General features: G+C 34.8%; 1 protein-coding gene across 1 annotated transcript; it reads left to right on the forward strand.

Annotated features, from left to right (window-relative positions):
* The first annotated feature begins 589 nt into the window (after positions 1 to 589).
* Positions 590 to 25,391, forward strand: LOC123564754 (uncharacterized). The gene is made up of 11 exons (XM_045358536.2): positions 590 to 656; positions 869 to 1,026; positions 4,031 to 4,236; positions 4,813 to 4,920; positions 5,203 to 5,291; positions 6,179 to 6,249; positions 11,920 to 11,997; positions 14,120 to 14,233; positions 14,477 to 14,515; positions 15,460 to 15,564; positions 17,196 to 25,391. The coding sequence occupies exons 2-11, from the start codon at positions 919 to 921 to the stop codon at positions 17,250 to 17,252; spliced, it is 975 nt and encodes a 324-aa protein (XP_045214471.1). The 5' UTR covers positions 590 to 656; positions 869 to 918; the 3' UTR covers positions 17,253 to 25,391.
* Positions 25,392 to 27,040: the final 1,649 nt, after the last annotated feature.

The raw sequence follows: 27,040 nt of genomic DNA on the forward strand, positions 1-27,040 counted from the left end.
AATATCATTGCTGCCCTTCCCACGATCCATGTTATTAAAGGCTGAGTAGGTAGGTAGGAATAATATCTTTTTATATACAATTCTTTTTCGTCTAACAAACATTTAGGCTAAGCCTAAAATCAATATAGATCTAAAGCATATCTACGCGAAAAATCAGCATCTGACACTAGCATAAGCTTCTATTAAACACCACTTTTTCAGCTCTGTAACTTTTATCAAAATTTTAAGATTGTTTTAGAAGTAAATCCGCACAACCTTAGAAACTGATGCTAGATCTAATTTAAATATTTTAGGTAGAGACTCCCAGTCTGGAGACATTTTTTGTTGGTCACTTGGTCGTAGATCTATCTAGCCTCGGGGAGGGTGAACAAACAGTATTTTTAATTATATACCCAAATCTGTAATTAGTTTATAGCAATTTTCAATGTTCTACTGCATATCAAAAACACCTATATATATAATTGCTAATTGCACCCTTAGTCCAATAATTAGTCCAAACAGATGAAATAGTCGATAGCAATATTTCCTGTTAGGGCACCTGCTGCCTGCTTCAGCAGCTTTGGTTGCTATTGGTTTCACGTAGAATGACGTCATTACCATAATGGTGGCTGAGAGCAACAGAAATTAGAACGAAAAAATAATAATCAGAAACAGGAGTATATATGATATTTTATTTCTTTAAAATGCTTGCAGATCTTGCACTGAGTTGTCACTGATATACAAGGATATTACCTAGCAATGCATTAGCTATGCATCTTAAAAATGTAATGGAGATAATTATCTGAAAGTGGAAACGGTCACGGTTTTAAGTGGGAGGGGTAATAAAATGTTGATATATTGCGATAAAGTCTTGTTATTCATTTTACAGTGGATTAAATTGAAAAATTGACTGCAGTGGTACAAAGTTCAAGAAGTAAAATGATGGACAAGAACACAAATGCTGCTGATAATAAAGTGACACCTGAAATTGATGTTGACAAGATTATTGAGCAGCTTCTTTCAGTGAAAGAATCTCCTGGCAAACAGGTAGAGTATAAAATCTGGTATAACTCTGACATGTTTGGCTTGTCAGATTTCATGTTATCGCAAAAGGAGCCTGGGTGATGCATTAGAGAGTTTTTAGTTATGCAAATAAGTGAGTATCACCTATTCCAAATAATTGTACTCAAGAGCTGAATATCGAACGTTATATTTTTTTGACTGGTCGATTAGGTAGACAACTTAAAATATCAGAATGTAAAATCGGTCTACCCGGGGTCTCATTATTTAGACTGAGTATCACCATAAGCAATCTAGATAATATATATGTAGGCATTTCCTGTTTTGTTAATTTCAAGTGTTATGGATTAATTAATCTACTTTTATCATGGTTTGGCCACCAAACCTTACAGGAGTGATCATTGCCAAGCCTCATGTATATTGTTGGCATCTTCTGGGAACTAAGAGATTTTCTGTGGAGTTATGGCCCTTGATTTATCATATTTTATGTTATCTGTGCAACTGCTCGGCTCCAACACCACCAGGAGGGAATACAACTAACTTTACGGAAGTGATCCTTGCCAAGCCTAGTTCTGCATTTTTTCTGCATGTTCCAGTTTGATGATTTTCAGCAGAGATATGACCCTTGATTTGTCAAATATTATAATCATTTTGGCCACTTCTCGTATAATATAGGGCAGATTTCCACCAAACCTTACAGTGATCAGTACCAAGTCTTATTCACTGGCATGAGACCAGAAAGAAAAAAGAAAGACACTGTACATGTTAACTTATACCCTACCCCTAGGTATAGTATTTGAACCATGATCAAGACCATGAAAATATACTAACCCATTTCAGTCACGATTTCTCACCTAAAACATGCAGTTTGTTAAATGGGTACTACGCATATTGAACATGTGGTAATTTATCTTCCATTGTGCACTGGTCACATTGCCTACTTAAAATTTATGTCCCCTTCCAAGAAGGAGGGGTATATTGTTTTGCAGATGTCAGTCAGTTAGTTGGTCAGTCTGTCTGTCGGTTAGTAGACCAGTCAGTTTCTGGACGATAACTCAAGAACTCTTAGGCCTAGGATCGTGAAAGTTGATAGGGAGGTTGGTCAAGGTCACAGTGACCCGGATAGTAAAACGGCTTCCGGACGATAACTCAAGGACACTTGGGCCTAGGATCATGAAAGTTAATTGTGAGGCTGATCATGTCCAGCAGATGACCCCTGTTGATTTTGAGGATCAAAGGTCAAGGTCACAGTGACCCGGAACAGTTAAACTGTCTCTAGACGATAACTTGCAAGCGCTAATAGGGATGCTGATCATGACCATAACTTGAGAACAATTGGGCCTAGAATCAAGAAACTTAATATCGAGGTTGATCATGACCAGCAGATGACACCTATTAATTTTGAGGTCAGTAGGTCAAAGGTCAAGGTCACAGTGACCCGAAACAGTTAAATGGTTTCCGGATCATAACTCGAGAATGCTTTGGTCTAAGATCATGAAAGTTGACAGGGAGAGGGCTTTCCCTTGGAAATTTTGATAGGGTTGATAGGGAGGTTGGTCATGACCAGCAGATGACCCCTATTGATTTTGAGATCAGTAGGTCAAAGGAACAATTAAACGGCTTCCGGATGATAACTCAAGAATGCTTAGGCCTGGGATCATGAAAGTCGATAGGGAGGTTGGTCATGACCTCTGTTGATTTTGTGTTTTGAGGTCAATAGGTCAAAGGTCAAGGTTACAGTGACTCGGAACAGTGAAACGGTTTCCAGATGATAACTCAAGAACGTTTGGACCTAGGATCATGAATGTTAATAGAGAGATTGTTCATGACCAGCAGATGACCCCTACTGATTTTGAGGTCAGTAGGTCAAAGGTCAAGGTCACATTGACCTGAAACAGTTAAACCTTTCCGGACTATAACTTGAGAACGCTTGGGCCAAGGACCACGAAACTTAATAGGGAGGTTGATCATGGTAAGCAGACGACCCCTATCGATTTTGAGGTGAGTAGATCAAAGGTCAAGGTCACAGTGAACCGGAACAGTTAAACGCTTTCCGGATGATAACTCAAGAATGCATTGGCCCTAAGGATCATAAAAGTTGATAGGGATGTTGGTCATGACCAGCAGATGACCCCTATTGATTTTGAGGTCAGTAGGTAAAAGGTCAAGGTCACATTGACCCAGAACAGTATAACCGTTTCCGGATGATAACTTGAGAACGCTTGGGCCTAGGATCACGAAACTTAATAGGGAGGTTGATCATGACCAGCAAATGACCCCTATTGATTTTGAGGTCAGTAGGTCAAAGGTCAAGGTCACATTGACTCAGAACAGTAGAACTTTTGTGTACAGTGACCAAATAATTTCCATTCCTTGTGCAATTACTGAAAGCATTAAGGGGGGGCGTTTCGTGTTCTACGAGCTCTTGTTTATTTTAGGTCAGTACGACAAAGTCCAGTGCACAGTGACCAAATAATTTCTGTTCCTTGAGCAGTTACTGATTCAATGCATCAAGGGGGCATTTCGTGTTCTACTTGCTCTTGTTCATATTGCAGAGACACTCTGTGTAGTTTATATTTTCATCAGTGCTACAGAAAAAAACTTGGATGAACTTCCCTAATAATTAGTAATGTAGATCTGGTCTAGATAACAAAATCGTTCTATCATTGGATGATATGGAAATGTATATCAGTCATCCATACACATGTACGCTAGAATGTGTATATGCTGCAAAAAAGTGCAATGTGATTAAATAAACTTTAGGGATATGATTTCAACTTTGATAATTTTCATTAATCATTCGAGTTTTATTGTAGAACTGTGAATATTTAACATTCTGTTTTTGTTTGTTTACATTTTGCCTAACATGTGCACATTGTTGTGTCATCTAGACCAGAAGTTCATTAAGGAAGTAATCATACAAGTTTGTCTGTAACATTGATGAAAGCATTCTTCTGACCACTAAAATGAAAATATCTAAAAAAAGATCCAGGTGATTTTGCTATGTACTTATTTTTTATGTATTTTTCAGGTCCAGCTTCCAGAAACACAGATAAGACAGTTATGTATCCTGTCTCGCCAAAAATTTCTAGACCAGTCAAATCTTCTTGAACTAGAATGCCCAGTAAATATATGTGGAGATATACATGGACAGTTTGATGATTTAGTTAAAACATTTGAACAGAATGGTTATCCACCAGCCAAAAATTACCTCTTCCTTGGTGATTACGTTGACAGGTTGGTCACTGATCTTTGTTGTTGTGCTAGGAGCTTCTCTTTCATTTATAGCTGTATTCCTTTTCAATGAATGAAAGTACTTACTGATGAGCTTTAGAATATGTTTTGTCAATAGATTTACCTGTGCTGCATTGTCCTCATTTGGGTATTACATGCAAGTTAAAAAATCAAAATTGAGATAACAAAATTCATGAAGAACATCCTTTTACCTTTAAAATCTGAAAATTTGAAGGAATTATCTTCAGTATTTCAAGACTTAAAATGCTTTCAAGTAAGTCGTTAAAGGCATTTTAAATACATGATGTTACGAACATCCTGAAGCAGTATGATGTTGTCGTGCCAGGTGTGTATTTTTGTGCAACAAATTAAATATTTAAAAACAGTTTAACAATGTTTAAAATGATTTTATCAAAAATCAATTAAATGAATTACAATATACTACTTTATAGTTTCCGCCTTAACATAAGAAAACAATGATTTTCCAGTATTTTAAACTATATATTATGCAATAATTATATCATGTCACTAATACAGGTTTTCTCATCAAACAGCCCATATATATGTCTCTATTTGCAGAGGGAAAAGGTCGTTGGAATCAATTTGTCTTCTCTTAGCATACAAGGTCAAGTACCCAGAAAACTTCTTTCTTTTAAGAGGAAATCATGAGTGTGCTTCTATAAACAGGTGAGAAATTATTCCAGCAGAAAAGTTTTGTCTTGACACTAATGTATTAAATATCCACACTGTGGATTCCACAGATTAGGCAGGAGAGCTAACAGTTTAGAATAATTATCATGAATCTGCAGTTTAACAAGTTTATAAATCATGTTTTTATTGTATAACATGATTTTTGAAAATTCTTGCTCTAATACAATGTCATGTACTTGCATTTTCCTTATTTCATACTTTCGAAATGTACTTACTTAAATTTACCTGTTTGTTTAACCTGTTAATAACTATTTCCAGAATTTATGGGTTTTATGATGAGTGCAAGCGAAGATACAATATAAAGTTATGGAAGACTTTTACTGATTGTTTCAACTGTTTACCCATCGGTAAGAACACCAATAAAATTAGGGTATATTCATGAATTTTTGGTAAGAAAATTCAAGCTTTATGTTTGCTGCCTATTGATAATAATATTCAGGGGAAAGAAAATATGCCCTTCCTCATATAGCCATATTTTTGCAAAAAATATTTTGAGAAAATTGAAAGATGTATAAGGCAGATAGGGTTGTTTAATACCTTGTATCATTATGTCTCCCCCACCACTGTGGTGGGAGACAATTTACTCTTGTCTGTGTGCGTGTGTGTCTGTCTGCCTGTCACATATCTTGTCCGCACTCTTAAGTCGAACATTTCTCATCAAATCTTCACTAAACTTGAACAAAATGTGTTTGCCAATAAGTCCTCGGCCAAGTTAAGTAACTAGCCAAAATGCCATTCTAGATGATTAGGTAGTTGTGGGAGACATGCGCTTTTCTCAAAAGTAGCTCTAGTTTCACAGAAATTACAGCAAAATAAATTGATTTCTTTAACACAACATTATATTAATGCAATAGAATAAATTGGCAGATAAGAAGGTATAGTAAGCATTCTCAGGGCAGAGGGCAGACTGTGAGCGAGTTCAGGTCAAGGACTGTAGTTAAATTAGTAGCTACTGATCATACCTTTCTTACAGAACGGCAAGGATGACTGGTTCCAAGCTTTTACTGGTCATGCAGAATGAGCAGGGCAAAAACAGTTTTACTTGTTGCATGGGAGCCTGTAGTAACTCAGTTACTGTATAGGCAGGAATAATAATATTGGTGCTACATCCTTACCTACCATAGAGAGTATAGCTGAACCCGGGGATTTAGATTTAATTTACACCTAAGGTCATTACTTGTATCTGAATAGTTGCTGTATGAAGATGAGCCTGTTTATTTCCAATATGTTTCAGCTGCTGTGGTAGAGGATACAATATTGTGTATGCATGGTGGGTTGTCACCTCATTTAAATCACCTAGATCAGGTTAGTGTCTTACATTAGTGATATGCTCTCAGGTACCTCTTCAGTTAAAGTTCAAAAACCAGAAAAATTATCACGGCAAATAAAGAAGTTTTATGTAGCTTAAAAGAGAGGTGATATCAAGTTTAGTGTAGAAGTCCAAACTTAAGAAAAAAGACTGTCAAACTCTAAATAAAAATTGGTAACAAATTGTTTCCTTTTGAAAATTTCCTTATTAAGCCTGTGATTTACAGTGAAATGCATCAGACTTGATACTTGTGAAACTTTGGTAAGGAACACTGTCTGGTTTTACCAGTAATTTTAGGATGTAGGACAAAACTCCTCTAGGTCAAAACCTCTCCTTTTGACTTTTGAATACGTGGACAAATCCTTCCCATTCATTTGCTTTCTTCACTTTATTTAAAAATATTTTCAAGGACAATAAGCTAATTATGTTTTAAAATAATAGTTGTTGGTACTGAAATGCATTACATTTGATCATTCTTTAAAAGATAGAGGAAGATTTTTTTTTCCCTCTGCAATATCAGTGGTTGGGGTTTCATACAGTTCTCTAAATTAATCTGGTCAGGAATCGAAATGAATATTAACACTTAAAGTTAAGACTAAGTTAATGTTAATGTCGTTGAATAATCTGTCATACTTGACACTGTGATGAGTGACATGTATGTAAAGTGCAAATTCTATGGAACAGATACAGCTGGGAAGATTGAAAATTGTCTGTTGTGCAGAGTTTTTTGCTCAAGACTTGGTAGAGGTTTATTTACTATGAAACTGATCTAGTTGGAATCAAATATTTACAATAGAATTGAGGTACTCTGTCTTAGAAGTCAGGTGTTGTCAAGAGATCAACAGATATCTCACTTTATTTTATGGTAATTGGTTAAGTACTGTGTTTTATCACCGAGATATATCCATATATCACTCACTGCATATCACTCACTGCTATCACCCACTGTGAGTTATAAAGCTCTGCCAATAAACTTGTAGACTGTATTAATTTTGCCCCCCTTCGCAGAAGGAGGGGTATATTGTTTTGCACGTCTGTCGGTCAGTCGGTACGTAGACCAGTCGGTTTCCATATGGTAACTCAAGAAGGCTTGGGCTTAGGATCATGAAAGTTGCGGTTGGTCATGACCAGCAGATGACCCCTATTGATTTTGAGGTCAGTAGATCAAAGGTTATGAGGTTATGGTCACAGTAACCCAGAACAGTTAAACGGTTTCCGGATGATATCTCAAGAACGCTTGGGCCTAGGATCATGAAAGTTGGTAGGGAGGTTAGTCATGAGCAGCAGATGACCCCTATAGATGTTGAGGTCAGTAGGTCAAAGGTCAAGGTCACAGTGACCCGGAACAGTTAAACAGTTTCTGGGTTATGACTCAAGAATGCTTGGGCCTAGGATCATTAAAGTTGATAGGGAGGTCGTCATGACCAGCAGATGACCCCTATTGATTTTGAGGTCAGTAGGTCAAAGGTTAAGGTCACAGTGACTTGGAACAGTGAAACGGTTTCCGGACGATAACATGAGAACAGTAGAACTTTTTTTGCCAAATCACTAGAGAATGCTTTGGTTTAAGATCACATTTAATACAGAGGTCACTTATGACTGGTAAATGACCCATATTTATTGATTTGAGGTCTGTATGTCAAATGTCCAGTGCACAGTATCCAAATAATTTCTGTTCCTTGTGCATTTACTGAATGCATCAAGAGGGGCATTTTGTGTTCTACGAGCTCTTGTTTCTAATTTTGTTTTGTAAAACGAGACAAAAATTGTTCTTTATAGAATATAACTCTGACAAGAAATTTTTTAACATTATTCTACAAATAATGAAATGAAATAAAATGGAATTTTATACTGTACGCATATTAGAAGGTGATGTCAGTTTTGTTAACATGTACCGGTATCTGTTTTCATTGGTGAGAGTAAAATTTATTGCAAAATGCATGTTACAATGTAAAGCATAATTAAAGTAAAAAGAAAATGACATTGTGTTGTTTTGAGTGAATATGAAATACATTTGTATATCTCAGCTTTAAGTGAGACCATTTTCATATATTCACTTGCACAGTGCTTGTGAAAATAAAAAGATTGTCTCACTTCTTGGTAAGATATATTGTATATTCACATAATACAAAAAATATCCTCTGTCTATATAATCTATATAACTCTAGTACTTAACATGGTCAGGACTTGAAGTGACAATTATAGCGCCATAGTTTACTAAGCTAGACTGTGTCAGCGTCATTCAAGAATTAAAAGTTTCTAACGTGGCTGGCGTTATAGTAAAAAGAATAATGTTCTCTTAAAAATGGGAATTAAGAAATAAGAGACTTAGTGTTGCAAATTTATTACTATTTATTGGGACTAATTTTTGTGGATTTGTGGTTGCGTCAGGCCGTAAAAATGAAATTCCCATACATTTTATTGTGAAAAACTAAATTCCAGCAATTCATGTACCCACATTATAGCAATTTTGTCAAAACCATGAAATTTCATGTTCACAAAATAATATTACTGGTGAATACAATTTAAAATCTTCTGGTAGAATGTTGCAATAGTGTTGATTAATTTGCTGTAACATTATATCTATGGTAGTGTGTTACTGCTAGGTTGACATGTAATTCAATGCAAGACAAGGCATTAAGACCTATATTTTCATTTCATCAGGAGAAAACAAATGTCACATGATCAAGGTAAACATGTTTATTTGAATGTTTTCTGTTTATAACATGTCATGGGAATGTTACATTGTAGCCACCTAACACTTCACTTTTCAACCCCCTACTAAACAAGGCAGTACACATGTATTAACAAGGCTTCTGCTTGCTTGCTTGTTTCTCAACAAGAATATTTTTATTTAACAGTTTGAAAACGTGTGTATTCTCTAACCTTACTTTTCCTGTTTTGAATTTATGATCGTCAGAAGGATATTATTACTCGGCTGGTAGGAGCTGGATTTATAAGAGCTTGTATGTGTTTTGGTCATCATCCTGTTGATTGACAGCCACTGGTTCAAAAATTTTGAATTATTACTAGTATACCTTTAAATACAAAAGTATATGGGGCTGAATTGGAGTCCCCAATGTTCATCTGTTCTCTGTCAGAAATTCATGTATCCTCCGTATGTTCTAAACCACTCAGAAGTGGGTACATTTTTGTAAAACTAGCATCAATTATTTATGTCCTCAAAATGATGTGCAGTGCGCACAACCCTGGACACTAGGTCCAAGGTCTAGGTCAAACTTGGTGGTCAAAGAGCTTGAACTTCATTTCTGCTCTATATCATATATACTGCTTGGTAAATTAATGTAAAGCTTGATTGAATATTTGATAGCTTCAAGACAATTTGCAGCTCTGGTCGTTAGGTCTAATGTTAGAGATCAAATATGAATTAGCGTACCGTACGTTTGTGTCTGCACCATATCTTCTTAACCATTGAAAGGATTTTCATGAAACCAGCAGGTGATAATCTCATGAAGACAACATATAGACTGCTTAGCCAATGTCATAAGGTCCAAGGTCAAGGTCAGTTTTGAAGGTCAATAGTACTTAGTTATGATCCCAGCATTTTACTTTCCCTGTATCAAAGTGACGTCTGGGAGTAACGGTATCAGTCACCTTTAGAGCTCTCTAGTTCAGATCGATACATTTCTGAAATGAATCTTAACAATCTGTTTATAATTATGTCTCATTGACCTTGACATTCACTTTACCCCAGGGCTTCAGGCATCTGAATAAGTTTATTTGTCTCTACAGACATAAATTTTATACATAAAATTTTATATTTATGTAAGCACTAGTTATTCTTCATTTAATATTTGATTTTTATGTATCTGCTAGACAAAATTTTAATAAGAACTTCCTAAATACTTTATTGATAGTTGTTCATACACACTGGAAGTAGTTATTTTTAAGATTCTAACTTGCACATTATTCACATGTTTTTCTTACATTTATAAATTTAATATTCTGCCAAAGACAACCATATGCATAAAACAGTTCATTATATTTTAATATTAATTCTATATACTACTTTAAAGTGCATATTAAAAGTCATTTGAAATGATACATCTACTATTATTCCACAATAATACTGATTTCCAGAGTGCTGTCTAATTTCTTGCTATATGCAGCAGAATCACATGTTTGTTTTGGTTGCATTTGGCACATTATAATAGGCTGCTTGACATATTTATATGCCTTCTAACAAACATAAAAGCATGCACCATGCCAAAACCAGTCCTCATTTTACAGCAAATATCCTTATGCTACATATTTTACACTTTGGTATCATTGTAACAAGAGAAATGGGTTTATAAACAACTTTCTTTCGTCTTCCACTCCATTTATCTTTGATGTGTTATTTTGGCGCAGATCTGCCTGAATGGTTTCTGTCTGACACTTTGGAAGTCGTCAGTTTGATCTTCGGGCAAGACAGTTTTCTTCACGTTTGGCTAAAATCATTACATCTACCAGTCTCAGTTATAACATAATATAAGGGAGGTGTCATTTTGATAGAATTGAACAAAATTTATGAAGATTTAACAAACTGATGGCCTGTGTATGGTTTAAAGACTGTCATAAAACATTAAACAAGCAAAACAAACTAACTTCTATCAATCATTAATCAATGATTCAACTTTTGGAAACTGCGAGTTGGTAAGCGGCAACAAGAAATAACATTATCCATTATTATGATTCAGGATTCTCAGTAATAATAAGAAATTTATCTGATTATGTACGCCAGTTACCAGTTGTCTAGATATGAAAATCCATAGATAATTGATCCATTTTGAACTGTTTAAGAATTGTAATTGTATCATATCTATGAAAGATAATTTAATTATAAAGTATAGTGATACACAATAACAATACCAGTGTTGTATATTAACTAGTTCTCACCTAGCAATGACACAGCAACATTGCCCAGTAGTCACTATGTAACCTTGCTACAGTTTGCACTAAAATGATTTGTATTTTTTTTTAAGTTGTAGATATATAATGACATTAAAAGTTTAAATGTGAGAGAATATAGGAAGTACTTGAAATGTATGATAATATCTAATACAGGTTAAAATACCATTTCCTTTGTTTTACCATTGAATTGGAATGGATTTGTGGTAAAATTTAAAAAAAAAAAACATTTTCAATATGTATGTTTTGTTTACCATTTCCATAAAGAGAACAGCAGCTTTGTGCAAATGTTCATTCTGTCTGCTAGGTCTACTTAATCATTTAAGCCAGTGAAAGAATTTCCAAAATTGACTTAAAACATTTTTTAGAGAGTTGTGACCTTTAAATATTTAAGCAAAATCGTAGATATTTTAAGAACTTTGTTTTCTTGATTCTGAAAAATAACATCTTCACTTTTTTCAACTAAAATAAAAAAAAAAGATCATGCTTTACATCTTAAACTGAAGAAACTGAAGTAAATACTTCACTAGTGTGTAAATGACGTTTTAAGCACTAAAATGGCTGTGTTCACTTTCAGCCATTTTCTTAAAGTTGAAACTGCCGCATTTCTTCAATAATGATGTACTAGTAATTTAAGAAGTCTTTCAGCAATAGGTTTTCATAATATTTTAAAATTGATTTATAGTTACGCATTCCTTTGCCATTAATGCAGTATTGTTAGACTAAGTAAGATGTACATGTACATATTTCTTCAGATACGAAATATGGAACGACCTATGGATGTTCCGGACCAGGGTCTTGTGTGTGATATGTTGTGGTCAGATCCTGATGAGGTATGCAAGAAGTTTTTGCGTAATAATTATTTTAATGGCTGTCAATGTTTAGAGTAAAACATGTCAGAATGTTTTTAGATCACCAGAGCACGAAGTGCTCAAGGTGAGCTATTGTGACCAGTTATTGTCTGCCGTCGTGCGACGTGCGTCAACATTTGCCTTGTTAACACTCTAGAGGCCACAGTTATCACCCAATCTTTATGAAACTTGGTCAGAATGTTTGTCTTGATGATCTTTAGGTCAAGTTCGAACCTGGGTCATGTGGGGTCAAAAACAAGGTCACTAGGCCGGATCAAAGGAAAATCTTGTTAATGCTCTAGAGTCCACAGTTTAAGTTGGAAACTCATCAGAATTGGTCAGAATGTTTGTCTTGATAATGGTCAAGTTTGAATCTGGGTAATGTGGGGTCAAAAACTTGGTCACCCTGTCAAATCAAAGGAAAAACTTGTTAACACTCTAGAGGCCACAGTTGTAACCCAATCTTTATGAACTTAGTCAGAATGTTTGTATAGATGATCCCAGGAGGTCAAGTTTGAACCTGGGTCATTTAGGGTCAATAACTGTCAGTAGACCAGATCAAAGGAAAATCTTGTCAACACTAGAGTCCACAGTTTAAGTTTGAAACTCATGAGAATTGGTCAGAATGTTTGTCTTGATGACCTCTAGGTCAAGTTTGAATCTAGGTCATGTGGGTCAAAAACTAGGTCACCCTGTCAAATCAAAGGAAAAACTTGTTAACACTCTAGAGGCCACAGTTGTAACCCAATCTTTATGAAACTTAGAATGTTTGTATAGATGATCTCTAGGTCGGGTTTGAAATAAGGTCATGTGTGGTCAAAATCTAGGTCAGTAGGCCAGATCAAAGGAAAATCTTGTTAACACTCTTAGAGTCCACAGTTTAAGTTTGAAACTCATGAGAATGGGTCAGCATGTTGTCTTGGTGACCTCTAGGTCAGGTTCGAATCTTGGGTCAGATACTAGGTCTCCCTGTCAAATCAAAGGAAAAACTTGTTAACAATCTAGAGACCACAGTTGTGACCCAATCTTTATGAAACTTGGTCAGAATGTTTGTCTTGATGATCTTTAGGTCAGGTTGAAACTGGGTCATGTGAGGTCAAAAACTAGCTCAGTAGGCCAGATCATCTCTGGTAAGCGATATAGGGCCATCATGGCCCTCTTGTTCGATCCTCACTGTGGAAATGTATGAAGCTGCAAAAATTGGGTAGATTTTAAACATTTATTTACAAAAATATTCAAAGTAACTTTTCCTGCTTCCTTCCTTGGTTATTATTATGCACTTTTTGGCTTGCAAGCCATTCTATAAGTATTTTATTACAAATTTTAAAATTTTTATACACCCGTCTCTGAAAGAGCAGGGCGTATTATGTGAACACCCGTGGCGGTGGGGGGTCAGCGTCAAAAGCATGTCCGCTCTCTAAGTCGAACAGTTTTCATCTGATCTTCACCAAACTTGCTGACAATGTTTGTGGGCATAATATCTTGTCCAAGTTCGATAACCAGCCAAATCGCCCCAGGCACTCTTGGATTATGGCCCTTGAATTACTCGAAAAACTGTGAATTTAGCCTTGTCTGCTATCTTAGTCAAACAGTTTTCATCCGATCTTCACCAAACTAACTGACAATGTTTGTGGACACTATATCTCGGCCAAGTTCGATAACCAGCCAAATTGCCCTTGGCACTCTTGGATTATGGCTCTTGAATTAGGCCAAGTTCGATGAAGGGCATATTTTGTGACAGTCTGGCACTCTTGTTATTTTAGCCATGTAAAATTAAGTATTGAACTATAGACCATTCAATAACAAACTTGCTTATTGCATCTATTTTAGCACTTTTTTCTATTGATCAGTGGTTTTCAGCTCAAAAATAGTTTTGAAGACTAAGGTCAAATTTCTTTAGGCATGATTTGTAATAAGATTATACATGGGGACAAAAATGCAACATTATGCTTTTAAAGCTCTGCAAGTCACAGAACTTTCAATATTTAATCTACAAGTTCAAAATGTTGCCTTGTGAAGTGTATACTTGGTATATTACCCGATGTTATGGTTGACATTTTGTATGTTAAAATGATATAATTGGTTGACTTTTGGTATATTACAGGATATAACAGGTTGGGGAGAAAATGATCGAGGTGTTTCTTTTACATTTGGTGGTGATATTGTGAAGGATTTCTGCAAAAAACATGATCTCAGTCTTATATGTAGAGCGCACCAGGTAACTCTCATGTTAAAGAAGTGGCATGATAGGAGTTCTCTCCCATTGATTAAGAAAATAAGATAGTGTTCATACATTCATATATTTCTGAATCTGTCTTAGGTTATCTTTTGTTTGTTGACCTGTGTTGATTCTTGTGCAGAAAATTAAAAAATGTGGACATGCCAGTATAACAAACACAGAACAATTTTTCTAGGCTTACATTGATTATGTAATTAATTCAACAACTTACTGTACTTACAGGTGGTTGAAGATGGTTACCAGTTCTTTCAGAAAAGACAGGTAAATAAATATATCAAATTTAAAAGTTAATTTACAAGTATTTATGATTTTAGACAAAAACCTCTATCTGAAATGCCTCAAACAGTTCGGATGTTTTTAATTTACAATTTTGTATCAAATGGTATGGTGTATTTACATGTTAATTTCAAAAAAAATTTTAGTCCTGCTTGCCTTGTTCCCTTCATTCCCTTAAATGGTAAAGTATTGAATGCTACTTCAGTTTATCAGATCTTATATTGATTCAGATTCATTAATGATAAAGCCCGAAGAAAGTTGATGACTGGATTATTGATCATTATTTGTGGTTATTAAATCCACATTTCCACAAGTTATAATTAAGTTGATAACACTATTGATACAATTATCAACAAAAACAGGTTGATGTCAATATACGAGTAATACAGTAGTATAACCTCTCAAAAAATAAGAACCAGCACTTGAAAATTAGGGCATAATTAATAATCTCGAAATTGTCATCCTAAATTTTTGTGTATTTATTCAGGGGAAAAAATGTCAAGTAGTTTGTATTCTGATGTAATGAGATAATGATCCTGACATTTTGATGAAGTGAAAATAAACATCAAGACAGTTACAGTATTGATTTAGCATTCCACAGTTAATTAGAGAGCTTCTAGTTAACGGTTGTAAAAATTGCATTGCCAGCACTAAGAGACTCATACTTAAACCTTAGCCTGCTGGTGGCAAGTGATTCTGCCTTTGCGACCAGTGCAAACCAAGATCAGCCTGCACATCCATGCAGTCTGATCATGGTCTGTCACCATTAAGTCAGTATCATTTTGGTAAGCACCCCTTTTATCAGTTAATGGTCCTGTCCAAATTGAAAGATGGACAAGTTCATTATAGAAATTTATCAGGGTAAGGGTCAACGAGTATTGGCCAAAGCTGAATAGGTCTTTAAGATTTGGTCCTCTTGATTATTTCAGCTGGTAACAATATTTGGTGCACCAAATTACTGTGGAGAATTTGACAATGCTGCTGCCACAATGATAGTTTCAGATGACCTAACATGCTCGTTTACTATACTCAAGGTAAGTTGGCAAGTATGAAACTAATCATTTCACTTAATGTTGAAATTTTAGAGGGAAGGCTGATCTGGTCAGTTTTGTCATCCCATATTTTCTAGTTTAAAACCCTACGGAATCTAAGGCTTCCATGTTTACACATTAAAACAGGTTCTTATCTTGTTTGATTGGTTAATTATACAAAATTTCTGCTTGGTTAAATGAAGAGATCAGCTACTGAACCATCAGAATTTTATTTTCTGCTCATAAAACTGAAGGGAACAATTATTTTTCCTCTCTTTTAGATACCTTTATTTAGTACAATATTTAAAGTATCACTTTTGCAAATGGGATCGATGTTGTTATCAGCATGTAAGATGGCTCTACTCATTGCAAAATTTGATTAGATTAAATAAAATTGTTCCATTTTATAATCAGTTCTGATGAAACATTCCAGATATAGCAAATTAATTATTGAAACGTCAAAAATGACTGGACTTGAATTGTTATTTTGTAAAAAAGAATGTAATATACAATGGTGGCCCCCTTTATAGAATAAAAAAATTCACCACAAGTCATGACTGAAGGAAATTATTGAAAGCCATTTACACTATATTCTTTTATGATAGAAAGATTGTGTAAGCATTTACAAAATTTTGTAAAAAGTATAAGCCTTGATGGAGTCGGGACTATCTCATAAGGCATTAGTGTCCAAGTTTTTAAGTCAAAAGTTTGTAAACCAGTCACAGAAATTCAGCATCAGAATGGCTGTCCCTGAGCACATTTTTGAAATTAACCAATGGTGAAGTAGTATTCTAAGATCGGTCTCCTATATTAACCTTTAGTGTGGGTCACAACAACACTGAGGTGGGTTATAACTTCATCTCCTTGTTAGAAGGTGCTGTTTTTCCAAGAAAAGAGATTGGAGTATTACATATATATAGTTATCTGTAGGCTTTCTTCCATGGATTTTAACCACATTCTAGGCATCTTTATCAAGTTTGCTTATTCTCTCATACCTAAACAAATGAAATGTCTAACCGTAAGAAGGTAGTTTTGATGGGGTGCTCCAGTTTTAGTCAACACCCTGCCTCATGTTCTGACATCAATGCCCATTGTTATGAACAGAATTTTGAGTCCTGTCTCACAATGCAGAGTTAACCATTGGTCAATTTTAAGTTTTAAACTGCTGGTCAGAGAAACTTGTTCCTGAACTCAGCTTTACAAGCAAGGTCCCAATACTAGACTTTAACAGGATCTATATAAGAGAATAATTAGTAATCTTCAAGACATGTTTTAATTGAGTTCTATGATGAACTAAAATAATGATAACCCTTAAGCAACTGAAATTGACTGATAAAGATTATTATGTCTTCCACCAAACAATGGTGTGGGAGACAAATTGTGTTTGCCAATAAGTCCTCGGCCAAGTTCGATAACTAATTAAATTGGCCCAGGCACTTCGGAATTATGGCCCTTGAAACTTGTTTTTTGATAATCAAAGCACTCAAAGTCTTATAAGGTAGTTGAGGTCTTGGTGCATGATTGACTCATATACTACTATTCAGAGGATTAGGCAGTTGTGGGAGACATGCGCTTTTCTCAAAAGCAGATCTAGTTATTAACTGTGTTAATAATTTGATATTGGTATTTTCCAGCCACAGCTCAAGAAGATGATAGTGGATGAAAAATCAGACAAAAAGAAAAAGAAATAAACACAAGAGGTTATAATAGAGACATGATAGTAGAGTGATAGTGCTATTTTTGTATAGAAGACAAGTTTCAGAAATTTGTTAATAAATGGCAATAATATTTTATTTACATATGGGTGGTTTAAAAAAAATGAAGGTAAAGTATGACATTGGGTCTCATGTTTAGATGATGATTTTCATTTTTATTCTACACATGTATTACAGCAAAGACAGATTCAATTTTGGATGCCAGATTGTTAAGGAATAGGTATTTGACAAAATTTTGAACTTTATACAGTCTAGATAAGTTTTTTTAAATATCTTAAACAGATACCCCATAAGGAAACGATGATTGTAGAGATATGGCTACAAAAAGATAAATGTCATCAAAGGGAATAAAATATTTTTCCTATCATGATTTTAGCTCACCTGAGTGCGACTGCTCATGGCAAGCTTTTAGGATCATTGGATGTCCCTGTGTCCATCATTCACAATTCCTTTAAAGAACATTCTTTTCTTTCAACCAAACTTTGCAGGAATGTTCCTTGGGTAGTACCCTGTTAGATTTCTTCAAATACAGGTCATCCATACAGAATTCTGGTGTAGGCTGCATCTAAAAGGGGGAAACTGAAAATCTTCCCTTCAGAAACCAATCGTCGAATTTTGAAATTATTTCACAGAAATGTTCCTTGGGTGTCATTCTACCAAATTCCTTTATATCATTGTTTTTTTAAACTTGTACACAAGGGGTAGGGGCTAGTTTTCTCAGTATGTCTATTTGGAAAACTGTTAAAATCTTCTTAAAAACAGCTGGCCTGATTTGAAGAACAATATCCCCAGCATTGTTCCTAAGTTCACCCTTTACTAAATTCCTTTTAGTGATTGTGTGTCTCAAGACATGGCTGCCAGGGGAGGTGGGTATGTGGGCAGTAGGGGTGGGGCGGGGGAGGGGGGGCTAGTCTCTGGATATATGGAAATCTTTGAAAATTTGCTCTAAAACGGCTGGTCTGATTTCAAATTATTTTGCTGAAATGTTCCTTGGGTGGCCATCTACCAAAGTCTTCCATGTTGATTTGTAACATAACATGGCCTCAAGTCGAAAAATCTTTAAAGGTCTCATAAACTGCTGGTCTGATTATGAAATGATTTCACTAAAGATTACTTCAGTGAGCCTATACCAAGCGTGTTCACAAAAGGTTTCGTGTATATATATTGTAGGTCCTACATTTATTATGTAGTAGTGGAAACTTCAAAAATCTTTCTTTCAGAATGCTAGCCCAACTACAAACTGATCTGCAGATATTTCCCTTACATGACCCTCTCCAAAATATGTTCAACCCAGCTGTGAAACTCAGGTGAGTGATCAGTTGAACAAAGTTTACAGCTAGGGGTAACCATCTTTAAACTTCTGTCATGGCATTTATAAGGGCATAACAATTTGAAGATAGATACCAAAATTATGAATAAGGCTCATACAGTGTTAAAAATGCTTAAATTTGATATACTTTCTTAAAAAGTCCTAAAAATGTCAACTTTTAGAAGTGCTTAAAAAGTCCTTAAATATGGTTTAGATGAGTGAAGTTTTGTAATTTTTTTACCTGCATGAAAAAACGTGGTAAATCTGAAGACCTTATTTGTTGAGCATCAAAATATGTTATTTGTATCAGGGTGGAACTAACAGAGGGACAAAAACACAGGTTTTACATTCAGCAATATTCTATCTTCGCTTTCCTATTGTCAAATCATCTTGTTATTTTGATAAAAAGTGACTGAAGTTCCCATGTTTGTGGATGATGACAATAAATTTGGAACAGACTGTTTTATTCACAAAATATGGATATTTTCAGCAAAGTTATTGTTGGTGATGTAACAGTAAACATATTAACTGAACAATAAGTTCTCTCCAAAATGTTCTGTTCTAAAAGATGAGATCTCATAACAGTAATCATAGAAATATAGAAAAACAGGCCTGGAAAATAAGGAAAAGCTCCTTAAAAAGTCCTTGAATTGTTTTTATGTTAGTCTGTAATACTATGTACCTTTTAATAAAATAAAACAATAACAACTCGATTTAACATGTTGGTTCCAAAAGCTCATAACTTTTAGTTAATTTGAATAAGAAGAAAAACTTTTTTAAACCACCCATATGTAATAGACTTCACACTGGGTGCATACGTAGCCAGCATTATTTTGTTTAGGAAAAAGTTATGACAGCGTTTCTTTTAACATTGATTCCTTTTGGTATCAGTGTTCGATACTTATTTATATATAATAAGAAATGATGCCACCTTGTTGATTAAAATTTTTCAGTTGTTTCACTTTTGAAAAATTACTGTATAGAATAGCTTTGTTTTCAAGTTCAGCTCAAAGTGTAAGTTTAATGGGGGTTAAGGTAAGTTCATATTTAATGGTGCATAATTTGAGTGGTCAGTATTGTTTTCACTAAATATTATGATGATTTTTATGTCTTTTAGCATGCAAGATGTATCTGTGTTCAACATTTTAAAAGATTTTTATCATTATGAGTTGAATAGCGAGAATACAAGTCACACTTGAAGCCACAAATATAGGTTATCCCTCCCAACTGCTGTTTATATTTGTTTTGTAAAACATTGTCATATGTGTATTTGTTTTCTTACTTATTAAGGAGTTGTTTTAGCTGTCCTGAGCATGAAGTACTCATGGTAACGAAGAGCTTGTGGTAAACATTTAGGATTGTCGTATGTCTGTTCTTAGTTTCTTATAAGAACCTGTCAAACCAGGAAAAAATTCGACCCAATTTCAAAGGAAAGTTTGTTGGTCCTCTTTCGAAGTCTTTTAAATCTAGTACCTCCCTCCAGAAATGTTCAAACTCTTTTGATTTGGCAAAACACATGGCTGCCAGAGTTTAAAATAGAATAATCTATAAATATTTCTGGTAAACTGAAGGTCAGATGTTGAAATATTTCCACAGAAATGATCCTATAGTGAAGTTTCTTTAAATATTCTGTGGTTTGTCAAAAACATGGCCACCAGCATAGTCACTTATATTTTTTAGGTATAGTAGAAAAATCTTCATGTCAGAAACCACTTGCCCAATTTGAAAATAATTTCACAGATACTGCCCTTGTGTCTCACCCGATCAGGATCATTCAGGCTAGTTTTGAAACTCAAGTGAGCGATGTAGTGGGGCCATAATGGCCCTCTTTTTATTGATACCTCAATGGTGAATGTTTTATGTACTTGTTGTGAAAAAATTAAGAGAATTAGAATGACAGACTTATTTGCTGAGTTTGTTTATCTGTCCTATATCTAGGTCTCTTTGCTGTTTTCTATTTTTGTCACATTAGTTCAGTTAGATCTGTATACTTGTTACTCTGGAAATAATGCCTTTACATCATGTATAACCTAGAATAAAAGTTTGGTCTAACATATGAAAGTATCAACCATGTCACGAATAAATAACCTTGTGTTAGGCTATAAATCTAGTAACGATACTAAAAAAGTATCTTTCTAAAGATTGACTAGCAAAATCATTTAAACAATTGTGTTTTAAAATCAGTTTCAAAGTCTACATTTTAAGAGTTTTTTCCCCTGTTTTTCTGTACATGAAATTGTCATCAAAATGGTGATTTACCCATAAACTCACAATATCAAAACAGTTTTTCAAATCAGTCCAGTAAAAGAAAAGTTGGTATATGACTATATCTTTTTTGATGCACTAAAATTTCTTGTTGAATCTTGATGCATGGAAAAATTGGGTTCAAATGAAATTTTGAAATTTTACATTGTAGAAAACAATTAAGCCAAAGTGGCAAAACTGCCATAAAGTTGGGAAAAAATTTAGAACTAAGCAAAAAAACCAGTGACCTGATAAATATTTGACACTGGCATCCAACTAAATTCTACTGATATGGATTTGTAATTTATAAAAGGTATATTGGTGTGAAATATCTAGCTTTTTATACGCCTGTTTGAAAAACGGGACGTATTATGGGAACACCCCTGGCGGGCGGGCGGCGTCCACAGACTTTGTCCGGAGCATATCTTCTTCATGCATGGAGGGATTTTGATGAAACTTGGCACAGTTGTTCACCATCATGAGACCGAGTGTCCTGAGCAAGTACCGGGTCCCTGGGTCTAAGGTCAAGGTCACACTTTGAGGTCAAAGGTCAAATTCAAGAATGACTGTTCGGGGCATATCTTCTTCATGCATGGAGGGATTTTGATGAAACTTGGCACAGTTGTTCACCATCATGAGACAGAGTGTCTTGCGCAAGAACCAGGTCCCTAGGTCTAAGTTCAAGGTCACGGAGATCAAAGGTCAAATTCAAGAATGACTTTGTCCGGAGCATATCTTCTTCATTCATGGAGGGATTTTGATTTAACTTGGCACAATTGTTCACCATCATGAGATGGAGTGTCATGCACAAGAACCAGGTCCCTAGGTCTAAGTTCAAGGTCACACTTAGAGGTCAAAGGATACAAGAATGAAAACTTTGTCCGGAGCATTTCTTCTTCATGCATGGAGGGATTTTGATATAACTTGGCACAAATGTTCACCACCACGAGTTGGAGTGTCTTGCGCAAGAACCAGGTCCCTAGGTCTAAGGTCAAGGTCACACTTAGAGGCCAAAGGTCAGATGCAAGAATGACTTTGTCCGCAGCATTTCTTCTTCATGCATAGAGGGATTTTGATGTAACTTGGCACAATTGTACACCATCATGAGACGAAGTGTCATGCGCAGGTCCCTTCTTTAGAATTACTTCCCTTCGTTGTTACTATCAATAGCTTGTATTGTAACTTTTTCATTACTAGTCGTAGGGAAAAATCGAGACCACTTTTCTGTAGAACAACATGCATGTTACATACAATTCTGAAGTGTATTTTGACCTATCTCTACCTTGTAAGGATTTTTGTGTGAACTTACAATTTTTTTTGGGGGGGGGGGGATGTTTTTTTTTTTTTTTTTAAGATTAACTTCCCTTAGTTGTTACTATAAATAACTTATATTGTAACTTTTTTATAATTGACCGTAGGGAAAAACCAAGACCACTTTTCTGTGGTACAACATAGATGCTACTTTCAAATTTTAGGTGTATTTTAAGGTATCTCTACCTGTTAAGGAGTTTTGATGTGGATTTAGAAAAACAAAAGAATTACAGTAATTACTACCGCAAAATTAAAATTTCATTTGCAAATACAGGTGCTAGTGTAAAGAAATTTGCTGTGACGGGTGTATATTGTGACATTCTGGCACTCTTGTTGTTCCATGTTTTCGTGAGTGTAAATATAAGATAATAATTTATTGTAATGCTAATTTGCGAAAGTAGTGTGTAATGACAGGAGTATTTTGTTACGCTCTCCAATATAAGGTATTTGAGTCCAGCATGTCCATCAGTCCAAAATTGTTAAATGGACTTTCAGATAACTGCACAAAAATTTTCACAATTATAATATAACATGGTACACATAGGTCACAACGTCCAAAGTCGAGATCACTTTTAGAGGTCAAATTCCATGACTTAAATCTCCTATACAGATAGGAAATTTTCATAAAACTAGCATCAGTTGATTTTATAAAGACTACATGCTGAGTGCATGACCAGTCTCCAAAGGTCCAAGGTCAAGGTCAGACTTGGAGCCAAAGGTCAGATATCTTTATTTAGCATCTGTACGATATCTTCTCTTGGAAAGATTTTCATTGAAGTAGCATCAGTTGTTTGCCTCATTAAGATGACATGCAGAGAACATAACACAGGTCTCTAGGTTCAAGGTCAAGCTCATACATGGATTGCTAAAGTTCAAATAGCTCAATTTCATGTCTGCCCCATATTTTCTAAATGGCTGGAATGATTTTAATGAAACTGGCATCAATTGTTCACCTTTTCAAGATTACATGAGCCACATCACTAGGTCCAAGGTCCAAGGTCAAGATCATCTCGGAAGCCAAAGATCCTATAGCTATATTTCATGTCTGCTCCAAATCTTCTAAACTACTTGAAAGATTCATAATACCAGCATCAATTATTTACAAAGAGACAACATGCAAAATTCAATACCCGTGCTACCACCCAACAACCTTTCCTGTATCAAAGCAGCATTTTGGGGTCTAGTTTGTTTTCAGTGTAAGAGCGAAATATTCAGCAAGTGAACACCAGCTGCAATATTTTCATAAGTGGTATAGCCCCAGGTATAAATGTAAGATCTTGTGTTGATAATCAATCTAAAACACATTCCTTTATTTCATGTCTTTATAATAGTTTTAAGTATACTTTCCACATTATAAAGTTCCTTATCAGTGAAAGAATTTCAGTTGTGTTTCTCACTGAAATGACCAGGTATATTTTGCTGTTTCTTTTTTACTATAAAGGGCATTTTTATATATGCATCATTAATTGTGATAACAATTGATGTTAATGTGTAAGTCAAAACTTTTGTTCAAAATACAGTTACATGCTGAATTGAAATTCATATTTATAATTCAATAAAACCGTCATATTGTAGAGCATCATAACTTGTATTTCACAAAATTATGTGCTGTTAATGCTATGTCAGAAGTTTCATAGAATAATTTACATCTTTGTAAATACCAAGATTCACAAAATCTGGTAGCACATGCTTCATACCGAATGGGACTATGTCCATTCTTGTACTTCATACATTCTAGTCTGCATGCAAATACTCAAAATATTTCCTATGCAATCTTTAAAAAGCCCACATAGTTTGCTAATTATTATGTTCTCAAAAAACAAATGCACATAAGCTTTCAGTCCAGTAGCTAAAAACTATCAAACATATATGAGATTGATATATCAAACACATTCAAAGGAGCTTAAACTATCACTTAAGTATTCATTCCAGTTTCTCATAGATGATGGCACTGCACCAGTTACATACAGCAAAACATTGATTGCTCAAGGTAGCAAGAACTTATCCAGGGTTTCAATTAATCCAAACATAAAATATATACAGAATGGCCAAGGACTACAAAAATTGCTTGAGTAAGCCCAGGAGCTTGAGCTGTCAATGCTCAAGTGAACAGTTTTTCACAGTATAGCATTAGTAAACCTGAGGGTTTTAGTACTAGATCAGTGTTATTTTCCACTAAGTTTGTATTTGCATGATAAGGTAATGCATAGTTTGCCAGTCTTTAATTACATAGTATAAGAGGTGAGGCAATCTAATATGTAACAACATTTGAATGAGCTTTTTATTTTGTTAATCTGGAGTCTGGAGATTAGAAAATCTCTTTTAGATCATGATATACCATCCATATGACATAGTTTTAATTAATATATTAGAGGGAAGGCATTTTACCAAAAAATCTGTTAAATATTGCTCAGTCTGGTCAGGATCCATGCTGTTCGCTAACGGTTTCACTAATTGCAATAGGCTTTGAAAGTGAACAGCATGGATCCTGACCAGGCTGGTCGCAAACACACTAAATTGGTTTTCTCATGATCAGCTCATATATTTTGAAAAGTATTTTTTTTTACATTTATCTGGAGGCCTATTCCTTCGATATCATTATACATCACATGTTAGTATTCAACAGAAGTACCACAAGGGTTTTTCACAGCTTTCTTCATTTTGCAAGAACCAATCAGTATGTTGGGATAGTCTTAGAAGATGATACCAAGAACATTTAGAATTTGATATATGCTTATTTTCCATCATTTAAATTCCCTGGCAAAAAGTATATTTTGCAAGTGAAAGATTTACCCATGAAAATATAAAAACAATTTGTTTTCTAAATTTATCTTTGTATAAATTTCTTGTACATTGTCTTTTATGGGTGTTTTGAAAGCATTTAAAAATGATGTCAGAATACTATTATAAGATATTTTTGAGTCTAAAATTGCTGAATAAACCTATTACAGAATATGTGAAACACATATTTGTATGAAGTAACTTAATGTAGCTCAAGGCTGTTCATCTGTGAGTTATATTTTAAAAAGAGTTGTTGAAATAGTGAACAATTCATGTTATAAACATATTATTCATATAGGTAGATATATTCTTCAAAGTTACTATGTACATGGACAAGTCTCTGTAAAACGTTCCATAAAAATGCTTTATTTATATGAATATCTTGTTGATATTTTATTGTGAATTTGAATTTACTTTGTTAATTTTTTGCATTAAAGTTTTTTCTCGAAATAAATTCGGTTGAGTTTGAATGATGTTTGTTTCATGTTCTCCCAGGCTACATGCCTATGTGATAGATCATGTTTTGCTTTTATCAGTCAGTATGCCTAATTCTCTTGGTTGCCTTCTTCCATGGAACAGGTTTTGGTCGCATTTTGAAATGTGATTTCCTCATGAGGATAAAGCCGTCTTTCGATACATCAAAGATTGTTTGATTACAAACATTTGATATATGACAAATGATAAGAGCTGTATGTAAAACACATATACCTTGCTCGAGTGCCTGTACGATGCAACTGGGTATGTAATTTTGTATGCTGTGACCTTGACCTTTGACCAGATGACCTCAAAAATAACAGGGTCATCAACTGACTACTAGCAAATATCCTATAAAGATTGACAGCCAAAGCAGTCTCGTTAATAAACTGAAACCTTTTTTTCAGCCTAGAGGGCACTGACCTTGACCTTTGACTTAAAGACCCCTAAACGTAGCAGTCCATGTACTGACACAGGCAATCATCCTATAAAGTTTGATGACTGATGGCCAAAGCATTCTTTGACTACTGAGCAGAAATCGATTACAGTCTCGAGGTCATTATGATCTTGACCTTTGACCAGCTTACCATCCACAGGGATTCATCCTGGCACTATAGCCTAAGCATTATTTAGAGTATTTGTTCTGAAACCATACATACATACACATGAACTAGATATTAGCAAGATATACATATGATTTGAAAATGAGTCGAATTTGATTTTGCTGCAATTAACAGTCAACCTAAGCCACCCTCGCCCCTAGACGTGTCATGTTCAAAAATTGAAATAAATGATCATTTCGTAAAATAGTAAATATGGCATTTGATATATGGAAATTGAATGAAATTTCGCAAACTTAGGATAATTGGCGATGATATTGTCTCGAAGTATCAAACTGATTCTAAATACATGTGTTACGCCAAGACCTGACCTATTTCCATGTTCCGTTTGAAAAGCCATGCATGTTTTGGCGGACTATAGGTTTATGGAAATAAGATGCGACAGAAAAAAATCAAGAATATCTTTTTACAAAACCTACTGTAGCTGTCATTTCCACGTTATTTTGTTACGAAAAAACTAATACATATTCTTTCAGCACACAAAACTTCTCGCATGTAGTAAGACAGATTTTGTTACCGTCTGGATAACTTGCAGTGTAACCTATAGCGCAACATCACTGGACAGTTCAAAATATACTTGCAATATCTAAATAATATCTGATCAGTATAATGAATCCTATGAGTTGCAATACCTATATAACCAGCATAGTGAGTGGCAATACAACACAACTAAGCAACACGATGGCTCACATGAATCGCAATATCTGAATAATATTTAAATATAATGAGACACATGAGTCGCAACACCTAATCTACATAGCGGGTCGCAATATGTAAACAACGTATAGTCACATGAATCGCAATATCTAAGCAACATAATTAAGTTGCAATATCTAAACAAAGTGATTAGTCACACGAATACCAATGCATAAGCAACATTATATAACAACATGATGGTCGCAATGAGGAGTCACAATATCCAAACAACATAATAAGTAGCAGTATCTGAACATGATGAGCCGCAATATCTAAACATCATCATGAGTCGCACTAGTCGCAATATCCAAGCAACCTGGTGGGTTGCC

The sequence above is a fragment of the Mercenaria mercenaria genome, chromosome 2 (assembly GCF_021730395.1).
Source record: "Mercenaria mercenaria strain notata chromosome 2, MADL_Memer_1, whole genome shotgun sequence".
In the NCBI taxonomy this organism is placed as follows: Eukaryota; Metazoa; Mollusca; class Bivalvia; order Venerida; family Veneridae; genus Mercenaria; species Mercenaria mercenaria.

What these genes read in the sequence shown, in the direction of transcription:
- LOC123564754 (XM_045358536.2), top strand. Translation starts at nt 919, where the DNA reads ATGATGGACAAGAACACAAATGCTGCTGATAATAAAGTGACACCTGAA. An exon ending in TTTCAACTGTTTACCCATCG is followed by an intron (nt 5,292 to 6,178) that starts GTAAGAACACCA and finishes AATATGTTTCAG; the next exon opens with CTGCTGTGGTAGAGGATACA. An exon ending in ATTTAAATCACCTAGATCAG is followed by an intron (nt 6,250 to 11,919) that starts GTTAGTGTCTTA and finishes ATATTTCTTCAG; the next exon opens with ATACGAAATATGGAACGACC.